Raw genomic sequence first — 16,999 nt, 5'->3', positions numbered from 1 at the left:
CACAATAACAACTTAGCAAATGTTCCCAGGTACTACTGGAGAGAAATAATAAATATTAACAGTGAAACTGTCCCAGTTTTAAGGCTAATGCATCTAAAACTACATATGATAATTTAAAATACTTTTAATTTCAAATATTTAAACACAGTAAGTCAGTTGGCTACAAACTTGGCCTGTACCTTAGAAGATTTCTTTTGAGAATGACAAAACAAGAACTCAATCTCATTAATTCTAACACATGTGAACAGTCCCCAAGAAGTAGTACAGCAGATTTAGTGTAAAAGAAATTGCAAGGTCAGGCCACAAGCCAAGCTAGTTCCAGTTGTTTCAAATTAAAAAATTTTTACATACAGGCAGGCAGAAATACTTATCGTGCTAGAATAATTAAAAACTGATTGAAATGAATTGGCCTGAAGCTATAATTTCCCTCCCAAAAGTAACATCTTTCATTTTAGACTAAATATGAGAGAATTCATAGTTTCCAGCAACTGATAAAAAGGAGTTTAGAACAAAGATGGAAATAAAATATACTGTGAATTGCTGGCAACTTCTAATGTAATGGCAGAATGGTAGCTTTCCATTACTTAAAACACAAAAGGCAAATTAAAGAGATGTTCTGAAATATTTTATTTCTAAAGGACCTGTTTTTGTTTTTACTCCTAGAGAGATCAACTATATTTTCTTAAGAAAGATTTTTCTTACTATTATCTCTCTATATTAACAAGCAGTATCTAAAATGCCCTTATCTCAGACTATAGATAAAGTTTTATAAACTTAATATTTTCTGAATCTTGCAAAAGGCAATAATGTCTCTTGATTCTGGACATATTGACAAATATTTATTCCAAAAAATGATCTATCCTCTGTTAATAGACAATAACACTTATAAGGAATCAGTAGGAATGTATCTGTTTGTCTGCGTTATTTTTATACATCTTACAGCTTTAACAAAATCACTAATTAACTTGTACTGCTTTCTACTATTGAAGCTCCAATGCTAGTATTTAATTAGATCTTTGCAAGGCCTTATTTAGATCAGAAGTCTGATACCCATTTTGCATTAGGGAGGAAGTAGTTCCCAATTTTGCATTAAAAATAGCTTGTCAAACTTAATCATTTGCTGTAACCATTCAGGAGTTTTTCTTCTCCTGAAGGGCTCCTCAGTAGTCTTTGAACAGAGTAGCAGCTGTTCTTCAAAACATTTAGGATCAAATTGAAATTGCTGATGTGCAATATATTTTGGTTCCTGACCTGCAGGGCTATGTAACTGCATGCACACGCTAAGAAAGAAAAACAACACATGAACTGTATTGACATTGTGGTTATGCCTAGAGCCATCTGCAGCAAGGATTCACACAAATACGTGGGAAAAAAATGGTAAGTATTCCAAAGAGCTTGTCTGCTATAGGGTTGTCTCTTTTTCAACATTTATAGATGACTGAAAAGAACAACCATTAGTTTTCACCAGGATGACACTGGATACATTTATTTTTCGTTAGAAGAATTAAGGGAATGGAGAACTAGCACATTCCTGCACAAACCTCAGGGATTAGGCTGTGCTACATCTGGGAATTAACAAACTAGTCTCAACAAGTTTGATCTTTCTGGGAAAAGATAAAACTGAACTACAGGCTAAGCAGTGAAAGAGCTGATAACCTTGCAAGATTTGTTCTGACTTTTTTGTTCATGAACCACATAAAAAGAAAGTAATGTCAGACATAAAAACCCCTGTTATTGCAACAAGCAAGAGTGAAAAGAACAGCTTGTGAAGAGCCTTCTAGACAAACTAATGGTAGATAATTCACTGATAGTGTAATTTTGTTTGCTTCTCTCTAGCACATAAATCCATAAGAACAAACTGTGCTGTTATACCAGATACTGCATGTGATTTCATTAAATCCTAAAGCATTTAATAAAGAACGGAACAGAAAGCGTTGATGTTGCATTTGATATTTGCATGTTTGAGAGCCAACATCCCATGGCTGACACTATAGCTGACATCTTTAAACTTCTTGTCTGTGATAAAGGCATTGCAGATCAAGACCCTGACCTTTAGAGCTGTAAATAACAGAAACTTCTGACTCAGTAATAATTCAGCTAAACACAAGGACCATCCCCTTTTTCTCATCTTTGATAATACAAATACTCCACACAGTCTATGCATGAGATGTCTTAAACTGTATGGCTGGTGTTCTGTTTGCCAGCCAACATCATTTTCTGTTACAAATATGCTGTTCACATATTATTCACAAACCACAGGATTTTATAATTTAAAATATTTTTTGTGAACAAGGAAGAGGGGGATAATATGGTGAAATTGTGATAAATACTTGCAAATATAAATTACTAAGAAAGGCAAACCAAGCAATAAAAAAAATCTGTGTAAATTCAATCTTGTCTTAGAGCCCACATCTGTGTTTAAAAGAACATTTTAGAAGCAGTTGAACTGGATAGTTCTATAGAATTCACCTTCAAACCCAAGGTGGTTTATTAACTGTTTAAAAGACTTAGTAAAGATAAAGCAGAAATACACTTTTTTTTTTTTTTCCCTTGAATAGCTAAAAATACCAGATAACAAAAAAAAACAAAAAAAAACCAACAACAAAATTGCAGAAGGGGTAAAGCTGGAACATAAATAGGATTTTGGCTAGAAGGAAGACATTTGAGACTTAGAAATACCAAGCAGAAGAGGCAATGGAGCTGGAACAGAACAACTCAGGAACGCAGCTGTAAGCAGGACATTCAATAAATTTGGCCATAGAGGATAATAATTTTAAAAAATCCAAGAGAATGACCATAGTGGATTTGAGAAAAGGTCTATCACATCCAAATGCTATTTTCTAACTGTAATTGCCAGTAAATACTGAGGGAAATTTAAATAAAATAGGATAAAAATATATTTTCCCAGTATATGTTCAGGATCACTAAAGTCTTAGGTATTCCCTGATTTAAGATGAAAGTGCATATGTAGGTGGTTGAATGCATAAAGTTTAAAAAATTGGAATTATCTTTAAGATTTGTAGAATTAACACGTTGCTTTTAAGTGCTATGCAGAGATGTGACTGCTAACCTTTATTTAGGAATGTAAACATTTGTCTGTATATCAAACTTCTCAAGTGTACTCATTACAGAGATCTGAAATTAAAGACAATTAAAGAAAGTCATGAAAGACATAAAACAGATGGTATTTGAACACACAACAATTACTAAAAAAACTACTTTCAAACTTGTGACATAAGAAAAACAAATGCTTGATTTTTTCCTTTTTTTCTCAGCAACAAGAAAGGAACAATGGCAATAGTTCATCTCTAAAAATCAACTCAATACAAAACAGACACACAGAGAGAATGAAATCAAACAAAATTGAATATTACATTTGTGCTAACATAATTGATTTCAATGCAAAGTTTCAAAAGGTTGTTTCTAAAAACAAAGGTATTTATGAGCCATTGTTGTTCTCAGGATATGCTGTACACTTGGATTTATGCTCCCATGATATGGCTGGCAGGAACTCCCATATGTCTAGTATTTCCATAAATTCAGAAAAGATGAGCCTCCTCAACAGTAGAGAGTATTTATGTGCCTGACCTTGCATCCAGTGATCCTAGCTATCTTCACATGATAATTACTTTTTAAAAGAAAACAGCAGAAAAGAATAGAAACTGTACCCCCAGCTCTGCAGGAAAAGGTAGATGAGTGAGCAGGGATCTATTATAATTATACACCTGTATTTCTTGTTCTCTAAATAGAAGTAATTTTCTTTTCTCCATGTGGTGGTAATAATAATACCCCTGGATCCAGCATGCTACACTTCTAAAGAATGCCTCTTTCAAGACTGTCCCCTAGCAATAAAATACAACAAAAGGAAAATTCTAACATGTGTGATGCAAAGAGAGAAAAGTCAGGAATCGACAAGTAAAGAAAAACAAAATTTTGTTTGTAACATATGAGGATAATATTTGCAGGGGGGAAAAAATTAACAAGATTAACAAATTAACAAATTAACAAAATTAACAAATTAACAAAATTAAAATTAAAATTAACAAAATTAAAAATTAACAAATTAACAAAATTGTCATACAGCAGTATGACAAAAGAAAACAAGGGATGATATTTACTTAATAGTGGGAGAGTATAGATTTTCTCAGCCCAAAATGTGAGCCATTGCACCATTCAGCCAATCCAGAGGCATAGTCCAAGCATAAGAGCTTTCTGACAGCATTAAGAAAACTTGATACTGATGTTCTGAGAGTCCCCTGAACACGAATTAATACTTTACCTTAGCATTCTCTTCATCACATAGAATTAAATTCTGTTGGGCAGTGTTTGAGCCACAGCTTGTATCACTGTCTGTTATCCTGGAAACTGGCTTCCAGAGACCTGAAGAGCCATAGCATCTCCCACCTTGCTATTTTGCTAGTTCTTGCATTCTCTGGAGTATGTGAACTTGGCAGAACCATCATAAAACATCCCAGAATAAAATTTATATGTCCTTTTGGGTTAATTAGGCTGACCCTTAAATGCTAGAAGACTCATGGACTGAGAACTTCTCATATAGTTTGTGATGGGGTTTAACAGAAATTTCAAAAGAAGATAACTGAGTCTTCAAAAAATTTGCACTGACAGACATTGTCATCAGACAAAAAGCACGACAAGCTCTCTCTTAGCTCTTCCCTCTCCTCTCCACCCAAGGGATCATGTTCATTGCAGAAATCATGTTTCTTAGAGATAACTTTAATTCTGACCAAGGCATGGTTTCTATCCAATAGGTTACTTCTCCCACATTCCTGTTTACATAAAAAGATGGTGAGGGGAAGGAACACAGCATGCCTAATGCTAATAAGTATCAAATTTAAACAAAGATCTTATGAGATGAGGTTAATTTGTCTCTTGTGACAAAACCAATTTCCTTTGGGAGAAAAAAACACTTGAATTAGAAAAGAGAGGAAAAGGAGGGGGGGGGGGGAAGAAAAAGGCAAAATATACAGTTGAAGGCCAGAGAAGATTCACGGAAAATAGGTCTGACAGGAAGAGGCATATGAAGCTACTATTTACCATCAAGTGCAGAAAGCATGCATCACCTCCTGGCAAAAGAGTTTAAAAATGTCAGAACACTATGGCTAATGCATTCCTGATAATCATATCAAGGGATCACAGAACAAGGACAAGGAACTATTTTAATATTTACCACTCAGTGATAACATTTAACAAGTGTCCTTTCACAGATGCATTTTGCTGATCTACTTGTAAGGAAGGCTGGACCCAACTTTCCTGCTGCAAACAGCCAATTTAATTTCAAGTGCAAGATAAACTTATTTTAGAATACTCCTCTTTGTTGGTTAGGTCAGGCAAGAGGAGCATGGCTCAATTTTCCTGTTCCCTGCGCTGTATTTCTGAGAAGATTATCCTGAAATTTTCCTGCTTAAGACTCCTTCTTTAACATGACATATGACCATTACCTCAGTTTCATTGCAGCAGAAGATATCAGAATAGGTATAAAACTGTGGATCTAGGTCAGCAAGGGCTGGAGCTGGATTAAACAAAGTCTTTACTGGAAAAGAAACAAAGAAAAAGAAAATCTAAATCTGGAGTGTTTCAGATTCGTAAACCGTCACTTGAAAGACCATTTCGTTTCAATCATAGACCCCAATATTTATTATTAACACAAAAATTACTCTCAGTTTCTGCATCCTGCTCTTATACAAATGCTAAGAGTTTTGTTTATTATAATAAAGTTCCATTTGAATTCATGTGCAGGCACCTGTCATGATGGGAACATGACAAAAGAGTAACAGAAAAAAACCTCAAGAAATTATTAAATTTTAAAAAAAGAAGAAAATACTTAGACATTAATGCAATTTGTTTAACTGATGATGCTTCTTCCATTATGTTAATAAGTTTTACAAGAACTGATTTCGTTCTAGAATCTTTCAGTGTCGTTATCTGAGTTCTGTACATGAAGAATCACGAGTTATGGAGTAATGAAGGGCATGTCCAGACAAGGAGTTAAATATGCTTCTGAATGTGTTACCTAACTTGTTCAAAATGCCACATTATAAAACTGTAGTGTAGACAAGGCACTGCATATTTTTAGTATGCTATCTGGCAGAGCTAGACCTAAACTTAACATGTGGTAGAATATGTTCCTCAACCTAACTTTAAACTGCAGTAGCCTAAGGCCCCTTGTAGCAGCAGCAAAGGTTTGTCATGAGGACAGTGTAAGTGACTTACTCATTATTAACATAGGAAGTCTGCAGCCTTGGTTTTTCACTTTGCCAATTCCATGATTAATACTTGTATCTTAACCACAAGGCCATAATTTTAAAATAAAACACACACTCTTACTTCAGAAATATTCCTTATAGTCAGTGATCAAGTCTTCCAATCTGGATGCCTAAATTTTCAGTCCTAAACACATATTTAGACTGTAAGCTATAGCATGTAATAGTGAGACACCCTGAACATCTCTGAATCCCAGTTAATGCCCTAACAGACAAAGATTCACAGAGACTTCTGAAATCTGAGTACAAAGAAGTTTAAGTAATTGACACTTAGAAAGTTTGACTGTACAACTTTATCATGCCTCTCTGTCTGCCTCATTAAAAACACTATTAAAGTGACAAAGAATTTTACTCAGAAGTCATAAAATGCCAGAATTAGGAATTCCAATGAAATCTTAATTTGGCTCCCTTAAATTATTACAATACAGTATGTATTATAATAAACTCTTTAATTATATGATCACATACCACTGAAAAACAGCATGTGATCACATAATTAAAGACTGCAACATAATACATATGCAGAAAGGAGACAAATTAAGGTTTCACAGGCAACCTTAACTCTTGCATTTCCTATTTTCTTAACTGTAACACTATTGAAGTTTTCTTAAACATAAAACTTTAAGGTATACTTTTCTAGATAAGACAAACAAGCAGCACATACTGGAAAACAAACTGTCATGTGGTATCATACTGACATATGCATGGGTCAGGAACAGGACTGGAAGTGCTCCAACTTGGTTTTTAAGTAATACAGACTGGTCATGAGTGCAATATAATAAACTACTATTAGTTGTCTCCCATATTTATTATGTGCTGAGCAGGGGGGAGATAGAGGAACCCTAAGATCCTCTTTTCAGGTTGTGAATAAGAACATGTCTTTTGAACAGGATAATCTGTTTGGTCCTCCTGAGGAACTTCATTTCTGCTGAAATTCTTTCACAGAATCACAGAATCAAATAATGGTCTGGGTTAGATGGGCATTTCCCCTTGTCCTGTCACTATGTGCTTTGTAAAAAATTTGTCTCCATCTTTCTTGTAGGATCCATTCAGCTATCAGAAAGCTGCAATTAGGCCATCACTTTTCCAGGCTGAACAATTCCAATTCTCTCAGCCTTTCCTCACAGGAGAGGAGCTCCATCCTTCTGATCACCTTGGTGACCTGCTCTGGACTCTGCCCAACAGGTCCATGTCTCTCCTGTGCTGGGCCCCCAGAGCTGATGCAGGTTCCAGGTGGGGTCTCAGCAGAGCAGAGCAGGGCAGAGGGGCAGAATCCCTCCCTGGCCCTGCTGCCCACGCTGCTTTGAATGCAGCCCAGGACACGTGTGGCTCTCTGGGCTGTGAGTGCACATTCCCAGCTCATGTCCAGCCTCTCACCCAGCAGCACCCCCAAGTCCCTGTCCCCAGGGCTGCTCTTGATCATCCCCCAGCCTGTGTTGATACCAGGGTTGCTCCATCCAGGTGCAACACCTTGTACTTGGTTTTGTTAAACCTCATGAGATTCCCACAGGACTACTCCTTGAGCTTGTCACTTCTCTCTTTTTGCCAAGATCCATTCTCCTCAATGAGTTTTTATCCTTTATGCCTCCTTGCATAGGAACTATGCAATTATAACCTTTTTCACTGAGCTTTCACCACATCATATCTCTTTATGGCCCACAATTCCTATTCCCACTTCCAGTGTCCACAGCCTGCTCCCTGAATCTACCTCCATCTTTCAATCTCTATTCATTAAATCCTTATCTCTGTTTCAATTTTGTTCCTTTTTCAGCTTCTCTTTTCTTTCTTCCTCTGCCAACCCCAAAAATGAAGTAAATCTCTCCTACATTTCCTTTGCCTGAAATCAACTCTCCATCACGAGCATTCCCATCTAGCTTTGTCTCTTCTGTATTGAAATTGAGCAAGTTCCTGCTCTATGCTTTCTGAGCCTACAACAGATCCTTAACAGTATAAAAGAAGTTGCCTAAAACCAGATTCAGGAATTGCACTGGAAGTCATGCTGCCCAAATGGACAAGTGCTTGTAGGGACAGATGCTCAGGGAAGCTAGCTGTGAAGCTCCTAACAATTTTCTGATGTCTCTGTGAAAGATAATTATTTTCCAGAGGTCGATAATACAGTTAAAATCAGGCAGGTTTCCATACTGTTGTGAAGGCTTATCTTTAAAAGTTCCCTTGCTATCAAGTCTTAAGTAAATTTTAAGGCAGCTGATATTCATAATTCAAAAGCTAGGGTAGGTTGGGAGGTATTTTCCATTGCCTGGTTTCTGTGACCACAGTGCTTTGGCAGAAATCATGAAGAGTTTAACCACACACAAACAGCTGTTATGAAAAATTGTAGCCCAAGATTAAAAGCCTGAAGCATCTGAAAAATAGATCTGTTTCTTGTAAGTGACATAGAACCTTTAACTGAAGGTGCTTTCGTATCATCTTTCATGACAGTATTAATATGCTTGGCATTATCAGCCATCTTTTATGGAGTCTGTCATTAGAGAAGTCCAAAACCAGACTTTTGGAGGCAGCAACAGCTTCTCACCATTGCCAACTAACAACCTTTAATTGTTCAGCCAGATTTCCTCTACAGCTTGTACTTACTTCATCTGGCTGTTCACAATCCCTTCCTTCCTTCCTTCCTTCCTTCCTTCCTTCCTTCCTTCCTTCCTTCCTTCCTTCCTTCCTTCCTTCCTTCCTTCCTTCCTTCCTTCCTTCCTTCCTTCCTTCCTTCCTTCCTTCCTTCCTTCCTTCCTTCCTTCCTTCCTTCCTTCCTTCCTTCCTTCCTTCCTTCCTTCCTTCCTTCCTTCCTTCCTTCCTTCCTTCCTTCCTTCCTTCCTTCCTTCCTTCCTTCCTTCCTTCCTTCCTTCCTTCCTTCCTTCCTTCCTTCCTTCCTTCCTTCCTTCCTTCCTTCCTTCCTTCCTTTCCTTCCTTCCTTTCCTTCCTTCCTTTCCTTCTTTCCTTTCCTTTCCTTCCTTTCCTTCCTTCCCTTCCCTTCCATGATTGTTACAAGAATGAATAATCAGTGCCAAAATGAGAGGATGTCATGACATGTACATGACATGATGAGATGTCCCCCTCCAGCTTACAGATCCAGATGACCTTCACTGAAGAGAAGCAAAGAGTTCTTGCCTGTGTCTCCATATTCTTTCTTTCTTTTGTTTAATTCTTTCAGTAAGAATGAAGAGAAACAAGCAAAAAACCCTCATTCAAACAGAGGTTTGAGGCATCTGGGTATGCATCTGTTTTACACAAAAATAGTCAAGTGAACATTCTAACATGAAGTGCTACATAATACATGAGGGTATTGCAAGCTAAAAGAGAAATTGCATTAACAATTTACTGTTGGCTACAGATAGGTTTTTACAGTGCTAAAAACTCAGCTGTTTACTTAGATTTGATGGCACATGACATTTGAACATGTGTAGCCTATTGTTTTAAAGCAGAAGCAACCAAACTTTTCTGACAGAAGAGCTGCACAATGGTAACACACTGACAGCACAGAACTACAGCTGGCCCACAGTTAACTATCTTTTCTTGATATATTGTGCTGTCTACAGTTGCTAAGTGATTGCTTGTCTGTTCTGTGTATCAGGTTTGAATTTTTCTCAATTGCTTTTAAAAAATCTTTTCTTCTGTCACAGGCTGGCATCTTGCCATAAGAGGGTGACAAAAATGTGAAGCATCTTGCCAAAACTGTTCATAGAGCTAGAAATGGACAAAATAAGTCACGGGTATTGAATCACAATTCAGCTAGAGTCCATTAACCACTAGATTAAAAATGCTGTTATCCATTTTCATAAAATGTAATGACAAAAATATATTGCAACAGATGCACAAAAGGTCATGGTGCAGAAGGTGAACTGGAGAGCCTACAATTCCAATGTGCCATGATCTGCTGGAGCTAGCCTGGGCCCAGCTTCAAGAAAACAGTAAGTTCTGATCCAAGTTGCATCCCTGGTCTGTTGCATGACTGACTATGCTATGAGCTGTCTCCTCCCAGTATGATCTTCTGGATAGAAGGGAAAAACATTTTTTAAATCTCATATGGATGTCTCTCTTGCATAATTATTTACTTAGTGTTCAAATAGTGTGGTATTTGTGCTTGAGTAACTGAAACGTTACAGGCACTTAAACAACAAAAACGTTATGTTCTTAAAGAAACCCCATCCTGTTCAAGTAAAATATCAGCTTTCATCTACATATATGCTACACTGAAGGAACAAGGCCCTACATTTAAAAGTACAGTACAGAAGCAATTTTCTAATAATTTCACAGACCATGACTGTGTCTATGCAATGGCATCATGCCCAGTCACACAAGAATTTTGGTTAGGAAGAAAAAGCTTTTTTTTTTTTATTTTAAGGATGTCAACTACTATACAAAAAAACACAGCCATACCTAATGCTATGCTGGGAGAACAAGGGCATAAGTCTGGTTTTGTAGTAATTTCATTCACTTTCCTGTGTGGGGAACTGTACTGACTTGCACTCATTATGCCTGTTCTGCTCTGGAATCATAGCAGAGTCAGGCCCATAGCTCCTGACTTACCAACATTATACTGTATTTAGTCACAGCATGAAAAAAGAAGGAAAGGCAGCACCAGACATATACAGGGAGATTATAAGGGTATGAGTTCATTTGCTATCCAAGGTAAACACTGCAAAAAATTTTAAGCTAATTCAGTTCTCATTAGCATAGCATTAATTTGTTGGCTATTGTTTCAATTCTAAATAAAACTAATATGACAGAAACCAGAATTAACTACAGGATCTTTATTTAGAAAGCACAATAAAGAGCATTTTTCATGTAGCACAAATTAAAGAGAGAGAATGGCTTCTGTTAAATTACCTCCACTGGCACGTGCCATTTTCAGAGCTTCAAGAGAAACAGCAGGGGTTATTTCTAGCTGGCAAACAACCACTTTGGCTTTACAGATGACATCAGAAGCCCTCTTCAGGTCTTCAAAATTTAAAAGCAGGTTGGCTCCTGGGACTATGACAATAACATTCTGTCCTAAAGAGAAGAGAAGATATTGTGGTTTTTTACTTTAACTTTGACAATAAAGTATGTAAAACAATTCCTTGCACTTTTTACAATAGATTTCAGATGAGTATTTCAATTAAATTCCCCCCCCCCCCAAAAAAAAACCATTAAAATTGAATGCATTGCTGACATTTTCAAACACACAAATATTTCAGAGGATAATAAAAAAGATTGATGTACTTATGAACTAACACTGCAAAATAAACACAATATAAATTCCTTTAGGGAAAATCATATATGGGCATTCCCCAGTCTTATTTTGGTGTCTTCCGTGAACCCTAAAGAAGCACTGCACTAATCACAGTGGAGATGGTGGATACACGCTGAGGGTGATATTTGCATCTTCCTAAAATATTCCAGTAGCATTTGGAAGAGAAAAGCATCAATGTGATTACTGAATTCATATGCCAAAAATGGCATAAAAATTTTAATTTTCACATCAGCTGGGAACAAAAAGTATTTCACACAGCTAAGAAAATTATGCATGTTCTTTAGATTTCAGAGAAGCAGGCTTGCACCATTTACCTGAGACATTTCAAGTTAGGGCTCCTAATCATCATGAAAACCAGAACCAGCTTATCACCAAAGCCCAGAAAGGTGATGCCTGTGTCTTAGGAAAGTTTTATCAGAAGTGAGTAAAGAAGGTGGGCAACAGCTTTTTATGCTCTTAGAGGTGGCCAAAGGAATGGTCTAAACAAAGCTGTGCATGTGGAAGCATGGCAGTGTCTCAAAGCACATCTAAGATCCCTTTTATTCTTGTAGCTTGTTTTACAGTTAGGTGAGGTTCATTTACGTGGGTTCCAAATATTCTTTTGTTTTTCTTCAGACACAAATCACTTTCTTTTATGGCAATTTCTTTATTTTTTTAATCTCTATTACAACACTTAGAGACCTTCAGGCATGGGTGCCTTCAAATTAAAATTTATTATTAATCACTCAGGTATTAACTTCAATAAGTCACTTGTTCCTTGATTTACAGGCTCAGCCCGCCCCCGCTGGAGATTCCTTTAAGGACTGCCAATCATTAAAGGTTACCAATTCTGTAATGAACTGAATTACTTTGCAAATAAATATTTACATTTTTAAATACATTATTTTTGTTGAATGTGACTTCAAAGTCCTTTGACTAAGAACGTGCAAAGCTTCTCTCCCTAAATACATTCCAAAAAGAAAGCAGGACAATGGAAAGAATAATATAGTGATCTCAGAGGGAGGGACCCAAGCTTTCCAAAGCAATTCTGCTGTCAATGGTTTGGTACAGAACAGCTGCATATGAAAAGCAAAACCTCAGCACTTAAAAGCCAACGCCCTGCTTTTCAACAGACAATGATGGGCATCTTGGATAAAAAACAAAATAAAACAAAACAAAAAACCTTCTGCAACACGTAAATGTTACCAAAGATATCTGAATCCTGTTGGGGAAATATTCAAAGGCAAATTGTACCTATTTTGCCAGGCGTATATTTTGATAGCTTTAGGGTGCAGCAGTGCAAGCAGTAAAAGACAGGGAATCAGTGGAACAAGAATCTCTTTCATTTCTGCCCGGCCTCTGTGCTTCCTAGAGTCTAAGACTTTATTCACATGTCTTGCTGCATTATCTTGCTGAACTATTTAGCTGTACTGACATGTATATTATTATCAGACTTTGGAGCTAATGGCCCAAGGCAGAAATCTGAAGATTTTCTTCATAATGACAAAAGGTCAGAGACTTAGAGTCTGCTTCCAAAGCTGCCAGGGAAATGCAGTACCTTACTGTGGTGCAACAGTCCAGACAGACTAAACCCAAACTGGAGGGAAACCCCCCCACCCCCATTCTGTTCTTAGCTATATATACCACACTTACTGAATGATAGCAGTCACCACAAACTTGCACCAGGGTGCATGAAGGCAGAATCTGGACCCATGCACTCACAATTAATATAAAATTTTGTATTAACAGCAACCATTTTGTTGAAAGAAATTATTTCTTGCCAGGGAAATCAGATGGGAATTCAGCATCAGGGACAACAGAGTTAAAGACAGATGGCAAAGAGGGGTGAGATTCATCTTGTCCAACATGAAATAATTTTTTAAGTTAAAAAAAATCCTACACACCAGAAAACTCTAAGAAAACTAATTTCTAAAAATTGTTTTTCCATGTTCCTTCAACAAGGAGAAGAGACAAATTTTGTCAGAGGTTTTTTTTTTTAGTTTTACATATTTTAGATATCTGTTTGAGGAGGAGATAAACTATTACCCAGAAAAGTCTATGTACCTCTGTTAACCCTGTGTGAAGCCTTAAACTGTAGACCTAACTTCTAAAACTACTTCAGTGAGGTAAAACATTACCCACACCAAGAATGAGAATAATGTATTTATTGCATTACTGTTAATTCTAAAATCTCTTTTCTTAGACTAAAAATATCAGTTTTGATGGGAACATCTACATAACTTTGAGTTTTGCAGACATCAGCTAGAATATTAAGGGCCACTTTCACACTTGCTATAAGCTGTAACAGCTAAATGAAACAGATAAGCCTGCACAGCCTTACACCAGATGGGGACTGGATCCAGTCAGTATGAATGCTGCATACATAAAAATTGTCCTAAGTTGGGCTTCTAAAACTGCTACTGCCAGTTCTTGGAAAGATGGATAACTCAAGCCAGACCTTTTTTCACATGGGTCATCTTATAGATGACACCAGATAAGAAGTGCCAGTGGAAAAATCAAATGTCAAACCAGTAAACACCACAGGGCAATAAATATCTTTAAAACTGGATGACAAGCCTAAAACCCATCAATAGTGCTTAGAATTAATCAAAATATCAAACAGATCAAACAGTGTAATTGTAACAATAGCTCCAGAGCTTGTGCTTAATAATTCACACAGAAGAAAACTATATTTGTGATCAAAAAAAGAATGTTACAAGAAAAACATATGCTGCCAAATCACATACCTCATGAATATGAGGGTGAGTTTGGGGTGTGTTATGGTATCATAATTTCTAGGTAACCACTTGTTAGAAATATTGAAGAGTCGTGCACATAAAACATTCAAGTTAATGAAGAAAGTCAATATGTAGAAAGTCTTTAAAATTCAGGTGACATTGGTTCATGAACCTGATGGTTCAAACCAAAGATTTCCTTCTATCGAAAGTGTAATACAAACAAGTTGGCATATGTATTCTAAGTTTGCCTTGTTTACTTAGCCTTACCTAAATATATATTTTGAATGTTATTTTACTAGTAGTGCTTTGGTACTGAAGGTACACTCAACTTACAAAATAATGTCTATTCATTGTTCATGAATGATTAATAACTTTATCATAAAGTCAGCACAATGCCTGTCTCAAGTGAGGGTTATCATGCAGTGGTGTGTGTAGGTGAGCTTCAAGTCCTAACTTGCAATAATCAAGAGAATTTTAATCATGACTTGCCAAACTCTGTTGTGCCTCCACTGAATTTTTGCTAGGAATATGAATATGAATGTTGTCAGACTTGTTCAAACCTCTAGTCCAGTTAGGCCAACATAATGGCACCATCAACAGTCAGTACCAGACACGGACAAAGCTGCAATAATCTTCAGAGGTAATCATGTTAAAAATTATCCACAGAGTGTTTTTCCCTCACTACATGTGTGTGTAAAAGTACAACACATCATCACTTTATGGAGCTCTTGCCATACACTATCACATTGCTAGCAGAAGGTGTGCTAAGTGACAGAGCTAGTGGCAAGAAGGCAGACTGAAAGGGAAAACAAAATCTTGGGTTTGTGATGTACCTCGAAGAAAATGTGTTAAGAAAAGCAGCTGCATGTCCCAGCTTTTATCCTTAAGAGAGAAAGTACAGATTTGGATATACAGGATACTGGTATACTTGTGTTTGGTCAAATCAAAACTTTCTGAAAAGGCAGCAGCATAAAAGGCAACAACTGAAATGAACACAAGATCCCAGAAATATTTCTGCACAGCTTTCTGAGACCAGCCCAGAAGTCTTTGCAGCATCTCTGGGCTGCACATTTTTCAGTGCAGCTCTATAAACTCTTTAAACATCTCTCTACCATTCTCCATTAAAACAGAGATCGAGCCTCTCTATCTTTTATTGAAACTATACTGTATTGTCCCAGAATATAATCAACTTAAAGAGTATCAAATGTGCCTGATATTTTCCAATTTTTAACACTTTGCCAATTACAATAGTGAGCGAGTTCTACCTGTGCAATTCAGTAACCAGTCAAAATTTTCCAAGAAATTCTGCAGTGCCAGTTGGACAGAGGTAACATCAGGGAATATTTACTTCAGAGCCTCATCTGACTCTGATCTCTACAGCTATTCTTTGCCTTCACTCATACATCACAGCATCATATACCCTCTACTTTTTTATCTCCTACTTCTCCCTGTGATTTTTCTTAGCTGGTTTGAGTTGGTATTTTCCCCAAGTATCAGTACTTGCTACTGAGTACAAAGAATTGGTAAGAAGGGTAGGTTAGATGTGTAACAATACAGCAATGAAAACTTGTCAATTTACAGAGATTGATATGGTTTTTATTTGTTCCTCATCTTAACACAAAACATCATCACCAACCCCAACTTCAAATGCTTCCCTTTCAGGTACAATCTGAACTAGCAGAAACTATTTTACATCAGTCCATTGAGTGCTGTGGTGTTTCAGCTATGCCAACACAGCCACTGCAGTAAAACATGCATGTGTAGACAAGCCCTTTGAAAACTGCTGTAAAGCCTGCTTAGGTCAAATCAGCCAGGTTTCTACAGAAAAAAAAAGAGAAAATGTCTCTTGCAACAGCAAAGCACATAAGTACTGCTATTTTACTGCAATTTACTCAATTCAGGCGCCAGATGGTTTTTGAGAGAAGTAACAACGAGAACCATTACCAATTCTGTGCATCTGTTTGCTTTAGAGCATAGTTCCGACCAGGTTTGCTCTTTTACTAGATTTTAAATTAAATTTGAGGCCAGTGCTAACTTAGCATATGATTTTTCAGTTACTCAGAGGCACAAACTACATGACTTTATGCATTATTCATGTCACTATGTGAATCACAAGACTGTCATATACCCTTCACACTGACACTAACATGTAAGATAGCCCATTGTGAACCTCGTGGCCCCAAATATCCATTTCCTTTTCCTGGTGCTAATAAAGGTTTTACATCTACAAGATTGTTTTGTTCCTTATCCTTCAGAAAAATTCTTGGTGGTAAAATTTTAACAGGTCATCCTCTGTTCATTCAGGTTTAGACTGTTTTTATCTTAGCTGGCCATGCATATGAATTGGGAAATTATAAGACTGGTTCTTATTCAACTAGTCTGGACAGCAAGCCTAGTGCAAGACATGTAATAAACAGTGAGACCCAGGAGCACTACTGGATTCCCACTGTTCCTCCTGTTTACAATGGCCATAGTGACTGTAGGCAGCATAACAAGTGTCAAGAGTTGCTGTGTAATCTACCTGCTAATCCAAACACAGAAAAGGAGGTCGAAGTTAACATGCAAGTATCCAGGTAATCCAATGTATTAGTGTTACCTTATTACTGAGTTAGAGCTGTCATGCAAGGCTTGGATTAATCTTACTTAGGGAAAATTAAATGCACATCTCCAACTAATTTGCCTAATTTTCCTGAATATTCCTGTGTAGGCTTGCCTTTAGTCACAGTTCCTTCCCAGTTTTGCTGCCTGAGTAAATA

At 36.9% G+C, this 16,999-nt stretch overlaps 1 protein-coding gene across 1 annotated transcript in view; it reads right to left on the bottom strand.

The window, feature by feature from the left end:
* Window positions 1–16,999, bottom strand: part of RBKS (ribokinase) — a 72,468-nt gene that overhangs the window by 26,808 nt on the left and 28,661 nt on the right. The window contains exons 5-6 of the mRNA XM_012572211.5: window positions 11,121–11,285; window positions 5,460–5,551 (exon numbers count right to left, since the gene is read on the bottom strand). Of these exons, the coding sequence (XP_012427665.5) occupies window positions 5,460–5,551; window positions 11,121–11,285 (257 nt within the window). The remainder of the gene's footprint in view (window positions 1–5,459; window positions 5,552–11,120; window positions 11,286–16,999) is intronic.

The sequence above is a fragment of the Taeniopygia guttata genome, chromosome 3, assembly GCF_048771995.1.
Source record: "Taeniopygia guttata chromosome 3, bTaeGut7.mat, whole genome shotgun sequence".
Lineage (NCBI taxonomy): Eukaryota > Metazoa > Chordata > Aves > Passeriformes > Estrildidae > Taeniopygia > Taeniopygia guttata.
Note: the sequence above shows the minus strand (reverse complement) of the source record. Positions and strands in the feature narration are given on the sequence as shown.